The sequence below is a fragment of the Elephantulus edwardii genome, unplaced genomic scaffold (genome assembly GCF_000299155.1).
Source record: "Elephantulus edwardii isolate Elephantulus edwardi_28Jun2011 unplaced genomic scaffold, EleEdw1.0 scaffold00074, whole genome shotgun sequence".
Lineage (NCBI taxonomy): Eukaryota > Metazoa > Chordata > Mammalia > Macroscelidea > Macroscelididae > Elephantulus > Elephantulus edwardii.
The window spans coordinates 4198971-4214531 of record NW_006399824.1 but is presented as its reverse complement, the minus strand read 5'-3'; the positions used below and the strand labels follow the sequence as shown (position 1 = coordinate 4214531).

At 47.7% G+C, this 15561-nt stretch overlaps 1 protein-coding gene across 1 annotated transcript in view; it reads left to right on the top strand.

Moving 5' to 3' along the window:
* The window catches only part of TSPAN15 (tetraspanin 15), an 81664-nt gene that overhangs the window by 55785 nt on the left and 10318 nt on the right, over positions 1 to 15561 (top strand). Inside the window, exons 2-3 of the mRNA XM_006888994.1 lie at positions 7669 to 7854; positions 9254 to 9328. Coding sequence (XP_006889056.1) covers positions 7669 to 7854; positions 9254 to 9328 — 261 coding nt within the window. The remainder of the gene's footprint in view (positions 1 to 7668; positions 7855 to 9253; positions 9329 to 15561) is intronic.

Here is a 15561-nt window from a genome sequence, read left to right as displayed (position 1 = left end):
GCCCAGATGCCGAGAAAAAAGAAATGAAAACAATCACGGGGAAGACGTTTTCATCCCGCTAACTCTTGGGCACAGGAGAAGGAAGCGCCTGGCAACTGAAGGCTGAAACACTTGCTACCTGATAATCGTAGCTTTTAATGTTGCACCTCTTCAGGTTCTTAAGGGATTCTCCGTTTTGGTTCCATTTTGTACACGTTTGGAAAATAATCTGCAGAAACGAGCTGTGCTTGCAAGGATTTCATATTTCCCAAGAATTGAAAAAGAATAATTCCACTTGATCAACTTAATTCCTTTTCTTTATCTTCCCTCCTTCACTCCCTTTCCCTTCCACCCTCTTTTTCCAAGCTGTTTCGCTTTGCAAGATGTTACTGGTAATGAGTTGCAGTATAATGCAATCTTAACTTGTTTTCTCCTAAGTATTTGAGTTTAAAACTCCTGTATCTCAAGAAATACGGTTGGGGTCATTAATAAAGAAAATCTTTCTATCGTAAAAAAAAAAGATAGGATAGACACAGACACGAGGAAAAGGCAGATGCTGAGGAACACCAAAGATTGTGGGCAGTTACTGGAAACTAGGAGGGAATTCTGTCATAGCAATCGATACTACAGACACCCTGATTTGGATTTAGCCTCCAAAACTATGATAAAAAAATTTTAAAGTATAATACCACTCCCCTGTGATATTTCTCTTAGAGCAGTACTGACTAACTGAGATACATCTCTTTCCCTCACCCTTTTGCTTGATTTCCCTGAGCCCTCTGCTCCTCTCCATGGCAGGATCTGCAGCTTGCACTTCTTAGACCAGGAGCTCATCACCCTTCTTTTTTTTTTGTGCCATAGTTCTCTTTCACTATCTAGGGAAGCCAGTGGACCTTTCCTTAGAAGAAGATATCTAAACACATAAAATCAGACATAAAATTACAAAAGACACCGATTACCTTGAGATTCGTTATTAAAATACTACAAAACCAAACTTGTGGTTTAGTAATAATACACTTTGTCAACACACAGTCACAAGATATAGCTGTGAGTCTCATAACTACTGTAATTTGGCAAAATGATGACTATAAATTATATTTTAAGATGTTTTCAATGACTCTGATGTAATTTCTATGAGTAGTACACTATTGTTGTGTGTAGCCTATGTTCAGTTAGAAGTTCATACAAATAAAGATGTGGTTCTTTTTTTCTCCATCTGAATTTATAGACCCTCTGAGTCCCATCCATGAGATTGTAAAGATCATTTCCAGCCTCTCTTATTCTCCCCTCCCGCATATCGAGCTTACTGTTGTGACCCTGTAATGCCTGGTTCTGAGCCTGAAACATGGTGATAAATCAAAGCAAAACCCATGGCTGAGTTGATTCTGAATTATCAAAAGCCTGTGCTATGTAGATGACACATCCTTGCTCGCTGAAAGTGAGGAGGACCTGAAGGCTTGCTACAGAGGATCACAGACTCAGCCTTCAATATAGATTCCCTCTCAACATCAAGAAAACAAAGGTCCTTACCACTGAGTAACTTCATGATGGATGGAGAAAGGATTGAAATGGTCAGTAACTTCATCTTACTGGATCCACAAGCAGCCAGGAAATAAGGAGACATATTGCTTTGGGCAAGGCTGCTGTCAGGGACCTCTCCAAAATACTGAGGAGCAATGATATCAGTTTGACAACTAAGGTGCACCTGATTTAGGCTATGGTCTTTTCAATCTCTTCCTATACATCAGAGAGCTAGACAATGACTAAGGATTGACAGAAGAATTGATGCTTTTGAGCTGTAGTGTTGGAGAAAAGTACTGACTGTCTGATGGACTGCTGGAAGAACAAATAGGTATACCTTGGAAAAAGTGCAGCTAGAGTGCTCCTTGGAGGTAAAGAGGGCAAAGCTTTGTCTCTCATGCTTTGAAAATGTTGCTAGGAGAGGCCATTCCTTGGAGAGGAACATCATGCTTGTGAAGGTGGAAGGTCAGCAAAATACAGGAAGACCCAATAAGATAGATTGACACAGTGACTGCAGCAGTGGACTCAAGTGTATCAGAGGTGGTGAGGACGGCACAAGATAAGGCAGGATTCTCTGTTGTTCATAGGGACTCGACAGCACCTAAAAACAACAAAAACGACAGAGTGGAACTGCCCCAGATGGTGATGCTTTGCAGCAGGAGGGAGTGAGGTCAGATTAAAGGAAGTTTTGTTTCCTGTCAGCCAGGCTACTCTGGAGTGGGTCCCAGTACTCGGATGTCCTTCTCGGGGAAGCTTGTTGATAAAAATAGAAGAAGCTTCTAGGCTGTCTTTTTGGAGAGGGCTGGAGTGGGACCAGTTCTGATTGGAATTGCAGCTGCTTAAAGTGTTAGGCTTTGCTGATGATTTCCCAAGTGTGATGCCTTAACCGAGAAGCATAATCCCAGACAGGAAGACAGAAGGGGACAGGCTCAAGGGAGAAGAGGACCATTCCTTTCCTGTCAGACGACACAGGAAACATAGGACTCTCAAAAGTATGCAGAATCAGATCTGGAAATTGTAAAAGTCCGTATGGTTCCATGACAGAGTAAGAATTGCACTTCCCCTCTCATAATAGAAGTTAAACACTCATCTCTACTACTCTCAAATAGGTTAATGCCCATTTCCAAGTGTTTTGCTCACTCAGTGTCTGGATTCTGAAGACATAACTTCTGCATGTCATGGGGGCTGAAGTTGGTGTGATTCATTAGTCCTCTGGCTTTTTTTTAAGGAAGAAGTCCAAGCTTTACTGATTGCATTGGCAAACAAATGAGGTTCCAGAACCTCAGACCTTGGTGGAATTCTGGTTGATGTGTTAGTCCTCTGGCTTTTGCATCTTTGATTTTCTTTACTCGAAAGAGAGGAAGATGCTCAACAAGATGGGTTAACACAGTGACTGTAACAGTGGGTTCGTACAGGATCAGGCAAGGCTCACGTCCATTGCTCATGAGTTGTAGTTGCCTTGACGGCACCTAACAACAGCTTCTTGCTGTGGATGGGGAAGTGGACAGGAGCTGTCAGCAGTTGCACCTGACATGGCTACTTCCAAGTTTTTAAGACCCCAGTTGCTACTCACCAAAGTAGGATGTAGAGTACTGTCTTTGTGGACTTTATTGTGCCATTTGACTTTGTGTTCAGAGACGAATGTCCTGAGTTTCTGGACCTAGTGACTTCTTCCCTCAGAGCTAAAAAGTTTATGTAATTTTGTCCCCTGTTTTCTCTACTATTATACGTGGATATATGTACAACACATACAAATACGTGTGTATGAAATGCTGTCTACTCTACCTGTATATGACCACTGGTGTAGTACTTCCCACCTGCTCATAGCTGTCTGTCCTGCCTGTCTGTCTATGTGGCCACTTGAAAATTGTTGTCTGATGCCACTGTGTGGGCTCTAACTCATGATGACTCTGTGAACCACAGAATGAAAACAGCTCAATCCCTCACCATCCTCCTAATCTCTGATGTGCTTAAGCCAACTGTTGCAGTCACTGTGTCAGTTTATCTCCTTCAGAATCTTTCTTACTTTTCTAAGTGTGATATCCTTCTCTAGCGGCTGGTCAACCCTGATATCAATGCCCACTGTAAGTGAGACAAAATCTCCCCATCCATGGCTGCACTTCTTATAATGCACATTTGTGCCTTTTGGTAGTCCATGATGTACTCAATGTTCTTCGCCAAAATTTCAGTTCAAAAGTATTATTGTTATTTAGTTTTCCTTATGCATTGTCCAGTTTCCACGTGCTTTTGGAGTTGCTGAAAATATCCTGGCTAGGAACACCTTGGTCTTAGACGTCTGTTATTACTGATAATGGAGGGTCGTGTGTGCAGTAGTATTTACCTTTGTGTTCTGGACCTCTTGTGGGCCTTTCTGTGTCTTTAGTGATGTTACGCTGATCACCCCCTTCATTTAATTTAACAAGTATCTGATTACTAAGTGTGTCACGTGCTGAGCTGTTAACTGAGGTTGGCTGTTAGAATCCACTGGCTGCTTCCTGCAAGACAGATGAGACATTGGCTCCTATTAAGATTTTAACCTTGGAAATCTGGTGGAGAGTTATGAGTCAGAACTTACTTGTGGGGGTTTTGTTTTGTATTATCTAATTAGTGATTTTACCCTCTTCTTTCCCCTTCCATCAATGAATGTTTCTTCCTTTGTATAAACATTTCCTAAACTTTTTAAAAATTTGAGTGAAAATTTACACATTGGTTTTTAACTCAATCATTCGCACACCTTTTGTTTTACAACATTAATTACAAGTTAAGTCAACTTAACTTCTTGTAATAGTGGAACCATACAATATTTGTTCTTTTGCGATTGACTAATTTCACTCAGCATCACGTCCTGTAGGTTCCGCCACGGTATGAGGTGTTCCTTAGATTCTTCACACATCACATGAATATTCCACTGTGTGTGCATGTGTCATTCATCACTGATGGGCATTTAGATGGTTCTATTTCTTTGCTGTTGTGAATAGTGCTGCAATGAACTTGCAAGTCCTTATAGCCCTTTGTGTACTGTCATTAATTTCTTTAGAATCTATACTTAGTTAGGAGATTACTGGATCAAAAGGCATTTCAGTCTCCAACTTTTTAGGAAGGACCATTCTGTTTTCCATATGGTTGTACCCTTTTAAAGTCCCAAGTGAATAATTGTGATGAAGCTGTTCACTCACAGTTTTCCTGATATTGTGCTGATCACCTCCATATTATTAAATATTGCCTTTCCCATCTCTCAACCAGTTTGTTGACAAGTGGTCTAGTCTAGCGATACCTTTAGCTTTTCTGACTCCTGTGTATTATAAGACATTCTCTTTATTTAGGAGATAACCCAAGATTATCATTAAAGCAAGGGAAGGCCCCTAGGTGTCAAAGAGCAGACTATCAGATTCATGAAGGAGCTCTAGTGGCCCCTAGGTCCTCTAGGTGAGGAGGCCTAGGGGAAAGCGGTTCAAATCCACCAGCTGCTCCATGGGGAAAGATGAGCAGTCTCCTCCTGTGGGGTTTGCCGCCTCTTAAAACTCACCAGACGGTCTGCTAGGAGTCAGTTCTGACTTGATGTGCATAACATTAGACCCAAGCAAGGCAAGGTGGATTCCTGGTAACCTTCTGGATATTGTGTGTTTCTCTGAAGCTACCTGTTTGCTTGACTTGCATGCAAAAGCTGAGGAGGATGTGGGCGGCCCCTTGGCCTGTGACAGTGTTGGTCACATCTCTATAGAAGTGTGGAGAAGAGAGCTTCTGGGAGGCCATCAGGATCAACAGAGAGCCCTTCAGTAGCCCAGGAAAGCCCAGGTAGACCAGAAGCTGCAGGAGCAGCCTTTGGTAACCATGCTCCTAGCACGTCTTCCCAGACAGTACCAGTAAACACTGACTCATGGTGACACTGTGCACGCTAAAACAGAACTTTGCTCCAAAGGGTTTTCAGTGCAGATCAATAGGCCTTTCTTCTGGGTAGACTTGAACCTCTAATCTTTTGGTTAGCAGCTGAGTGCACTAACTGCACTGTCCAGGGACTCTTGTCTTTCCTGCATATTGTCTGTGTTATCCTCATTTCATTTCTTGGACTCTGAGCTGACATCACTATGGTTTCAGTTTACTCTCTGACGCTGCCTTCAGCTCCATAAAGGAGTTCAGTATATTTAACCTAATGACTTTATTTGAGTCTCCAGAAGTCAGAATCCTTGAATAGGTTGGAAGCGGGGTGGATAGCATCTAACTCCAACCCCAGGGCACCTGTCAGGAGGCCTGCCCTGGTCTCCTTTATTAAATGTTGATTGATTGAACTTTGTACTGGTCAGGATCCTCTGGGCCCTGGGGACACCTCAAAACAGCCAAGGCCCCTGCTGGCATGATTCTTATATTCCCAAAGAGAAGGGAAACCATTAAACAATAAAGAAGTAGAATGTTGTATGTAGTGTGCTGAATATGGGTAAATGCTGTGGAGAATATGAAACAAGGAGAGGGCCAGCTATCAGTCAGTTTTGACTCAGTGGCATTGAGAGAGAGTTTGCCAATGAGCAGAGACAATTGGGCAGAGAAGGGTAGAAAGTGAGAGAGTGAGCAGTGCAGATATGAAGGAAGAGTATCGAAGGCGGTGGGAAAAGCTCCTGCAAAGGCCCTGGATACGCTGGGTCTGAGCAAGGAGCAGCAAGGGCAGAGCAGAGGAAGCACAGTGCAGACGGGGAAGGCCAGCATCAGGCCGGACAGGCGCGGGGCAGATCTTGGAGGAGAGCCTCAGGGCTACTAGGGGTTGGACCTTTACTCTAGAGCAAAGTTGATCTGCTGTGACTTCTATTTTACTGAGCCCCACTGGCCACTGTGGGCCGAGGGAGGCAGAGATTATTCCAGAATCCAGGGGAGTTGTGGCAGTATGGTCTCCATAGTCTAAAGTTGAAGGCATGTCAGGCGACAAAGCTCCTGAGGATTTCACCCTTATCTGGACTCATTGAGACCCCCCCCCCATGGGGCTCCCAAAGCTGTAAGTCTTTACAGGAGGAGATGCCCCATTTTTGTCCCAAGGAGCACTTAGTGGGATTCGAATCACTGACCTTTCAGTTAGCAGCACAACACACTATGCCACCAGAGTTTCTTCCTGATTATTTAGTATAGGATTTTCAGGCTGAGAGAATAGGGATTCCCCAAGTGCGTGGTGCTGTGGGCAAGGCTTTCCCATCTGGCATTTCCAATGAAATACTACAGTAGCCATCTTTCTGTTGTCAGAAAAAAAAGTGGTAATGAGATTTTATTTTAAAATCTCCCCAAAATTTCTCCCCACTAAACCTCCAGCCTCCTGAAAGTGAGCCCTGTTCTCTTGGAGCCGGGAAATGCCATTATCCCGCTTCCCTACCCTGAGCAGTTCCCGACTTTCCCTGTGTGAAAGGCTTGTTCAGGCCTCACGCAGCACTCTGTCCACCGTGATGAAGCCTCACAGAATGCTGTAGGTGATCAGGACACAAATGAATGCCCATGTTCCAGGTGGGAACACAGAGTCAGGTGATGAGATAATGTCTGAGGCCCAGGATCAGCAAGCAGCAGAGCTGAGGCTCAGCCCAGCCCTCCTGACTGTTACTGCTGCTGTGTACTGTCATGTCAGAACCTATTCGCAGCTATTCTGCCAGCTGAGTCTCAGAGGCTGTAAATCACATGGGAGGAAATTGCCTATTTTTTTCTGCAGAGCAGCTGGTGGATTTGAACCACCTACCTTTGAGTTGACAACACTACTTATCCCCTAGATCCTCAGAGCTCCCTTGTTGTTGTTATTGCATACTGTAGAGTCAGAACCAACCCATAGCTGATGGTTTGGTGGATTTTTAAAGGCAGTTAATTGCATGGGAGGAGGTTGCTCATCTTTCTCCCACGGAGCAGCTGGTGGTTTTGAACTGTGTACCTTCAGGATTGCAGCGCAGCTTCTTGCCACTAGGCCCCAGAGCTCCCCAGAGCTCCTTTGTTGTTGTTATGTGCCGTCGAGAGCTCCCTTAGCCTGTGGCGTTTCTGTGGCCCACCAGAATCCTCTGTTAGAGCGGAGTCTCCAAATAAGGTCCATTCCTGTGCTGTCACCTGGTAGGGAAAGCCCTGACAGCAGGCATGACAGCCCAGAGGAACATGGAAGGAAAACCGAGAGGCCACAAACCTCCACCTCCCTCACTTCTTGCTTTATGGTTGCAGGTGATCGGGGCATTGGTCCTGTCTGTGGGGATCTATGCAGAGGTCGAGCGACAGAAATACAAAACCCTTGAGAGTGCCTTTCTCGCCCCCGCCATCATCCTCATCCTCCTGGGAGTCATCATGTTCATTGTCTCTTTCATCGGCGTGCTGGCCTCCCTTCGGGACAACCTGTGCCTTCTCCGGTCGGTGAGTCGGCTCCACGACCCTTAGCTGGGCCAGCATAGGGGCTGCCACCGCTAGAAGAGCTTGGGAGACTGCCTGCGTTGAATGTGGGAGACAATTTGGTTCCCTCAGGCTGTGCCTCAAACCAGCTCAACCCTCCAGAGGGTCTCCTGGATCAGCCCATCTTTTGTATTGGCCCGAGTGCTTAGGCCACCTCCCTTAAAAGAAAAGAATTATTCTGCTCATTCACTTAAACCCTTGCTTGTCTGAACATTCAGCTCCAAGTGGGAGAAATAAAATTCAAATGCACATGAGGTTAGAAAAGGGGAGGTAGCAGTGAGGAGCTAATAAACACATTAGCTCTAGTAAACACATTAGCTCCTGCGGCCAGCAAGCCCACAACAGTTCCCAGGGTTCAGGGGTGCTGGGCACTCATTCCTGCTCTACCAGCTGAGCTGCACATGCGAGGCCGGCCAGCATCACCTCTGGCCATCAGAGTCTTTATAGCTCTTGACCCCAGGAAACTCTAATAGACTCCGTGGTCATAGACCACATGTTGATGGACCTGCCCTGAGCTGTGCACCCAGCTCAGTGTCAAGGAGTGGAGCCAGCCCTACCCACATCCCCTTACTGTGCACAGATGTGTCTCTTTGGACCTCATCTTCCCTCCGACCGGAAGAGCCTATAAGCCTTTGGAGGTGGGTTCTTAGTGCTGCCTAATGAGGTCTGGTGGCACACTTCATCATGTGTTGGGCTGCTAACACAAAGGTTAGTGGTTTGAGTCCACCAGCTGCTCCTCAGCAGAAAGATGGGCAATCTTCTGTCATAAAGATGTCGAGCCTTGGAAATCCATCGGAGGGTCCCTGTGAGTCGGAATGGACTTGACGACAGTGGGTTTGGTTTTAGTGCCACTGAGACTGCAAGTTACTGGGGTCAGCGTGGACAATACGTGCTCACAGATAAAGGTTAGGGGAACGGTGTGTATCCTCAGAGCCTTGGGCACCCCATCACCTGCTCCAGTTCTGGGGCTCCTTGCATGGTAAGCTGGCATTGCAACACTTTACCCCTTCCCAGTCACCTGTCAAGCCGGCTCTGACCTCTTGGTCCAGCCAGAGTGAGGCGAAGCTGTCCCCGTGGGAGCTGCTGAGGATCCCTGGGATGGATGTCGACCACAGTCTGCCTGAGACACTGAGTCATTCTTCCTGACGGCTTTTCCTCCACAGACGGGCTTTTCCCAGGGACTGTCTGTCTGTGCGCCGGGTTCTCACAGGAGGGAGGGACAGAAGCCCAGACAGCTGTAGGAGCCTAGACAGAGGTTCAGCCTGTGGCTAATTTGAGACTGGACCTCAGAGCTGATGTGGCTGCCCGCACACCCTCCCCCGGTCCCCATGCTCTCAGTAAAGTTCTGGATCTTGTTTTTCAGTTCATGTACATCCTTGGGCTTTGCCTCATCATCGAGCTCATTGGTGGTGTGGTGGCCTTGACCTTCCGGAACCAGGTGAGCCTGGGATGCCTTTATCATCCATGTACTAGCCAAGCGGCCTCTGTGTGTGCCCTGCGCTGTAAACTGGGGGTGCTGTAGGGTCAAGATAGACAGCCCTGCAGGGAGCTGCCACTCTCTTGGGCAGACAGGCACTGAACATACAAATTAGGTGATAACATGAAACAGGTGATATGAGAGTGCCTGGGGGTGGAGGTGGTTGGAGGCAACATTTATGATGATGGTAATATAACTGAGGAGCATGCGGTGTATGTTTTGAGGTTTTAATAATAGAAGAGAACCAGCCACGTCATCAGAGGAATCACAGGCAGAGGAAATGACCGGAGCAAAGACACTGGGGCAGGAAGAAACTTGACAGGTGTGCAGAACAGACAGAGGCCGCTTGCCAGAGCAAGTGAGTGATGGGGGAGAGGGTCAGACAGACCACGTAGGTCCTTGTGGGCCATGGCTTTGGAACTCCAATGCTCCTCTGAAGGCAGTGGGAAGCCTTGGGAGGCTTTTATACAGGGCAGTGATGTGTATGATTCACATTTTTAAGGTTGGGCAGGCTACTTAGGAAGCATGCAGGGTAGGGAGGCCCAAGAAGAAGAGTCTGCTGTGAGCCTGTAGCCTCATCCAGAGAAGGAGTGATAGTGGCCAGGCCATGGTGCAGCCCTGGGAATGGGCAAAAGGTGCTGGATTTGCTCTATGTTTGGAGTCAGTACTGATGGGACTTCCTGCTGGATCTGGGTGAGGACAAGAGACAGCTTGAGAAGGTGATACCCGGCATCCTGGCCCTGGAAGAGTTTGCAGAATCAGTAGGCCTGTGAGCTAGAAAGGAGTTATAAGCAGTTAGCACACGCAGCTGCTAACCAGAAACTTGGCGATTTGAATCCACTCAGAGGTGCCTCAGAAGAAAACTCTGGCAATTGACTTCTAAAACATCAGCCTTTGAAAAAACCTTATGGAGAAAAATTCTTCTCAAATGTAGAGTCCAGCTCTACAACAGGTCTGAGAGTGGAGAATCAGAGAGACTTAAGAAAGATAGACATGAAATAGTATGGTGTAAGGGACTCAAAACTTCCAAGAATCTTAAGTAACTGTATTCAGCACAGGCCAAGTTTTCGAGTAATATCCACAAACAGAAAAAAAACTATATCAGTTGTAACAGGGTGTGCAAAGATTTCATTAAGAATATTATCTCACAGAAAATGTCTTCTTCAGTGATTTTTCAAAGAACATATTCCCAATGTTTCTCAGAGTCTTATCAACAAGGCTTGTGCTCCATAAGAGTGCAGGTTTTCCTGTTAACATGTTGTGGTTAGCTAGTCTGCGATTTGTCTGTTATCAGACTGATAAGATTCTGTCAGCTGAACATGTCCTCGCTCATCCACTGTCCTCTTTTAACTCTGCACTCAAATACACGTGGTCACCATGAGTTGAAATTATCTTGATGTCAACTCATTGCTCTTGCTTCATGAGCTCCAGAAATGAAGAGAGATTCTTATTGTGTTGATGGAGCCACTAAAGCACAGAGAAGTTCAGAACATCTCCTGAGAGCACACAGCAAGGCAGAGGAAGCACCGGTCTGCTCCCCAGGCCAGTCTTGCTACCATCTTCCTCTCCTCTTTTGCTTTCTATACCCTCTGCTCGAGCTAGCATCTTTTTCAGCAGCCTTGAGCCTCTTGTCTGTGCAGCCAGACAGAGATTCCAACAAGCTGTGGTTTTCTAGAAGTTATAGGTCTCTGCTGTCCTGGCTGGAACCCACGTCCAGTTCCAGGCCAGCAGCATCAATGACTTTAATAAGCAGCTCCCTAAGCGAATAACACTTCTTGTTTTAAACTTTGTTACACAAGGAGGGGTCAGACCTTGGCAACAGATGTCATACTGGGAAAGGTGAAGGGTCAGTGGGAGAGAGGAAGGTTCTCTTGACATGTGACTCTGCCAATGAGCTCAAATTTATCAGTGATGGTGATGAGGGCACAGGACAGAGCAAGGTTCAGACCTGTTCACAGGGTCACTGTGAGTTGTGGTTGACTCAAGAGCACATAACAACAATGGGAGGACAGCAAGGACCGTGAGCCACCTCTTTTGCAAGTGAGAGAGCAGAGTTGAAGGCACTGGCCGTTGGAATTCCCGGGGCCCTGTGATGCTCAGATCTTAGGATGCGTGGGCTTTGGGTCAGGGATGACAGTTCCTAGTTGTCCCCAAATCCCGTGGCTTCCTGGCCTGTGACGTGTGCTCCTTTCCCTTGTGGGTAACACTGGGGCCCAGACAGAGTCCCAAGTACAGCCCAGCAGGAAGCCCGGGAAATAGCCACCACTAGGGCTGCCCACTATTTGCACACTCATCATGGGCCATGAAATTAGATGCCAAGGATATAAAATGGAATCAATATTAAGAGCAGGATGCAAAATTATAACTGCGGTAAGGTCTTCATGATGAGAAAACGGGTCAGGAGGACACGTGGTCTCTGAAGAGGGATGAGGATGGCCAGATGATGCTTCATCTCAGACATAAAGACAGAAGGCCCCTCCCAGGCCCCCAGCTGAAGCTGTGAACCCATCCACAGGTAGGTCAGCTGGGGCTACAGCAAACCAACCACCCTAGTCTGGGTCTCCGGAGTGTATGGAAATAGTGGATGCTGGGAAGGCAGCCTGCAGGGACTTGGCCCCAGGTCGGAAGCTCCCGGTACCCCAGAGCCCAGAACAGCTCTGTCCTCTGAAGGGGTCTGGATTCCTCAAGGCAAAGCCTGGTGAGAGGCTCCAGCTGTAGTCCCTTCTAGCTCACACCACTTTTCTGATTCCCCAGGGCTCAAAACTCCACAGGAAGCCCACGTGTTCTAAGATGTGAGGACCCCAGACTCCTCAATCATTTTCACTCATTCCGAGCACCTCTCTAGGGAGTGAGGGCGAGAGCTCCCAGTAGGTTAAATCAGCTTTAAAAGGAAGCACTAAGATGACAGGCCCTTGTAACTTGAGCCTGGTGGTTTCTTAAACAGTGTGATCTGAAATCCTGAGGGCTTTGATGTTTGCTTACTTAAGACTTAATTTAGCCTTTGGCACGTGACCTCCAGGTTTGTGCCCGCCAGCCAGCGGTTCAAGAAAGGTGGTTTCCTGGTCCTTTGGGGAGCTGCCTGCTGGCATGACCTGGTTTAGAGTTGGGTGGATGGGGAGGCACTGGTGTGCTTGGCCTGTGGAAGCCATAGAGGAAGACAAGATCTTCTTCCTCCTCCATTCTCTCCCAGGCACACCCCCTGAGCAGTTCCCTCAGGCCCTCAGTTGTGACAGGTTCCCAACTGCATTGGCACAGCAACTAATGTCAGCAAATCTCAGGGCTGACACCTCTCCCCAGCTCCACCTCTCTCTACGGGATCCTCCCCACCCCCAGTCACAGTGCAGGAACCACCTAAGGTAGAGGATATACCTCTCTAGTGCACTTATACACACTTCTGACACACACAGTACTGCGTAGTCATACCTCACACATACACACGCCCACATACACATTCACACACAATCTCACAATCAACACACACACACACACACACACAATCGCACCTAAACACACCATCACACACACACACACACACACACACTCCCACACCCCCCAAACAATCCCGTACACCATCCCACACGCACCATCCAACACACACAATCCCACATACACACATACACACAATCCCACACACACCATCCCACACACCCACCCACACACACCCACAATCTCACACACCCACATACACACACACATAATCCTACACACCCACAGTCCCACACACCCACATACAAACACATAATCCACACACACCAACATACATACACCTACAGTCCCACACACCCACATACACACTCACACAATCTCACACACCCACATACACACACAATCACACACACACACAATCCCCCCCACATTCATATGTACCCACACCTCACATACACACCCCATACACAAATCCACATACACACTCATACACATACATATTCACACCTTCCACATACACATTAATGCACACACATGCCCAATCCCACATACTCCTCACCCCACACAATCCCACACACCCATACACACTTACTCACACTCACCCACATACACTATAGTAAATAATCACACTATGCTACATATACACACACAATCCCACATACATCTCACACACAAAATCACACACACACGTATACAGTTATGCACACTGACACACACAGTAGTACATATCACTCCACACACACCACACACACACACCCAGCACATAATTACACCCTGCATATACAGACACTCATACACACACAATACCACATACACAGTCACACACACAATAGCATACCGTCACACCCTCCACATGAACATTTATACGTGCTCTTTCTCATACATGATTACACAGTTACACTCCTATATATTCATATACTCTCTTACATACAAGTGCACAACCACAAGCTCTCACGCTCATTCATACTTTCTCTCACACACACCTCCCTACACTCTTTTGTGCTGAGCACACACAGAGTCACACTCCTGCCTCTGCACATATGCACACTCACACACGGTGGCACACATTCCTGTCTCTTCACACACACTCCCACACAGTGGCACACATACACACACAGTCACACTCACACATACACTCTCCTGTGCACACAGACACACATTCACACATACCCTCTCTCTCTCTCAGACACCCCCCCACGCGTTCTCACACACATTCATACTGGTGATATTCTCTCTCTCTCACGTAGACACACATACTCTCACACACATCCCAGCCCATTCCTTCATATTCAGACACTCCTACAAGCACACACACTCCTACACACACATACACACTATCACACACAGTGCCAAAGTCTGGGAATCAGCACAGCCCAGAGGGATCCCTGCTGGGACTGGAGGCAGCTGCCACCCGCAGTCCTGGACCTGCTCCTCCTTGCACGTGGCCTCCCTCCCATGGCAGCGGTGCAACTGACCAACTGGGAGCCCTGGTTTCACAAAGGGCCTCTCTTGGAGTCAGTGAATCTTTGGAAAGTGCTGAAGATGAAGAAGATTTGGGGAGAGGCCAGGCGGGGGCTGCTCCTCAGAGGCAGGGAGCCTTTCCCCAACACGTGCCCCACCCTCCTCCACTGCTTTCCTGTGCTGGGCTCCCATCATCCCCACCTCTCTGCCCTGGAGTTCTGAGCCCCGTGTGAGTCAGAGGGGACTAGGAAGATCAGAAAGGAGGGAAGAGCGGGCCCACAGTGGACCAGAGCTGTGTCAGCTGTGCCTCGAGTGTGGAAGGAAGCTCCAGTACACATCCTAGGGCTGTGACCTAGCCTGTCCTGAACTCAGCCAGAGGGCCTGGCCATTTACCATTCAGTGTGTGGATGCATTACTCTGCCATTAGGTGCCAGGCTGACCAGTTTTGCAGGCACCCCTCACCACACCTCTGCTCGCTGACCGGTCACTTCCTCCAGCAGGCCCCCAAGGTTTGGACACATCATGACCAGGGAGCCTCTGGGAAAGGTGGACCTGCAGCCAGATGGTCCTGCCTCAGGCCAAGCCACACAGGCAGCTATTGCACCCACCTTCTCCTCTTCCAGCGCCAAGCCTGGGCGCTAGACTGGTGAGCTCAGCACCCTCTCCCCCTCAGGGCTGACGTCTGCCCAAGGCTCACCTTGGGAGAGCGGTGTTTAGCTTCAGCCCGTGGAGTTTTTTCACGTGCTTGGGCAGATCACATGCCTATCTGAATGGGCAGGTAGTTTGGGTGGGTGGTGGCCTGCTGGCAGCCCAAGGACACTTGCCTCCCGTCAGCTCTTCCAAAATGGGGAGAGCCTTGATTTCATCTGGGTGTCAATAGATTTCCAGTGATGTAATGAAAGATGTCATGGGTATGAATTGGAGGGGGGAGTATCTGCACTAACAATATACATACCTGCTATGCACCTACCACACTAATACACACTTTCGTGTTGTTAGCTGTCTGGCATCGGCTCTGACTCAGCAAGTGCGCTCCAGGCTTGTCCTCACTCTCATTGTTATGTCTGAGTCCATTATTTTAGCTTTGCATCAGTCCATCTCATGGACGGTTTTCATGGACCCTCCGCTTTGCTGAGGGAGCTCTGGTGCCCTAGAGGGTAAAGAGTTGTGCTGCCAACCCAAAGGCAGGTGGTTTGAATGCCCCAGCTGCTCTCTGGGGGAAATATGGACCGTCTCCTCCCGTGCCATTTACAGTCTCTGAAAAACCCACTGGAGGGTGAGCTATGAGTCAATTCCTACTTGATGGC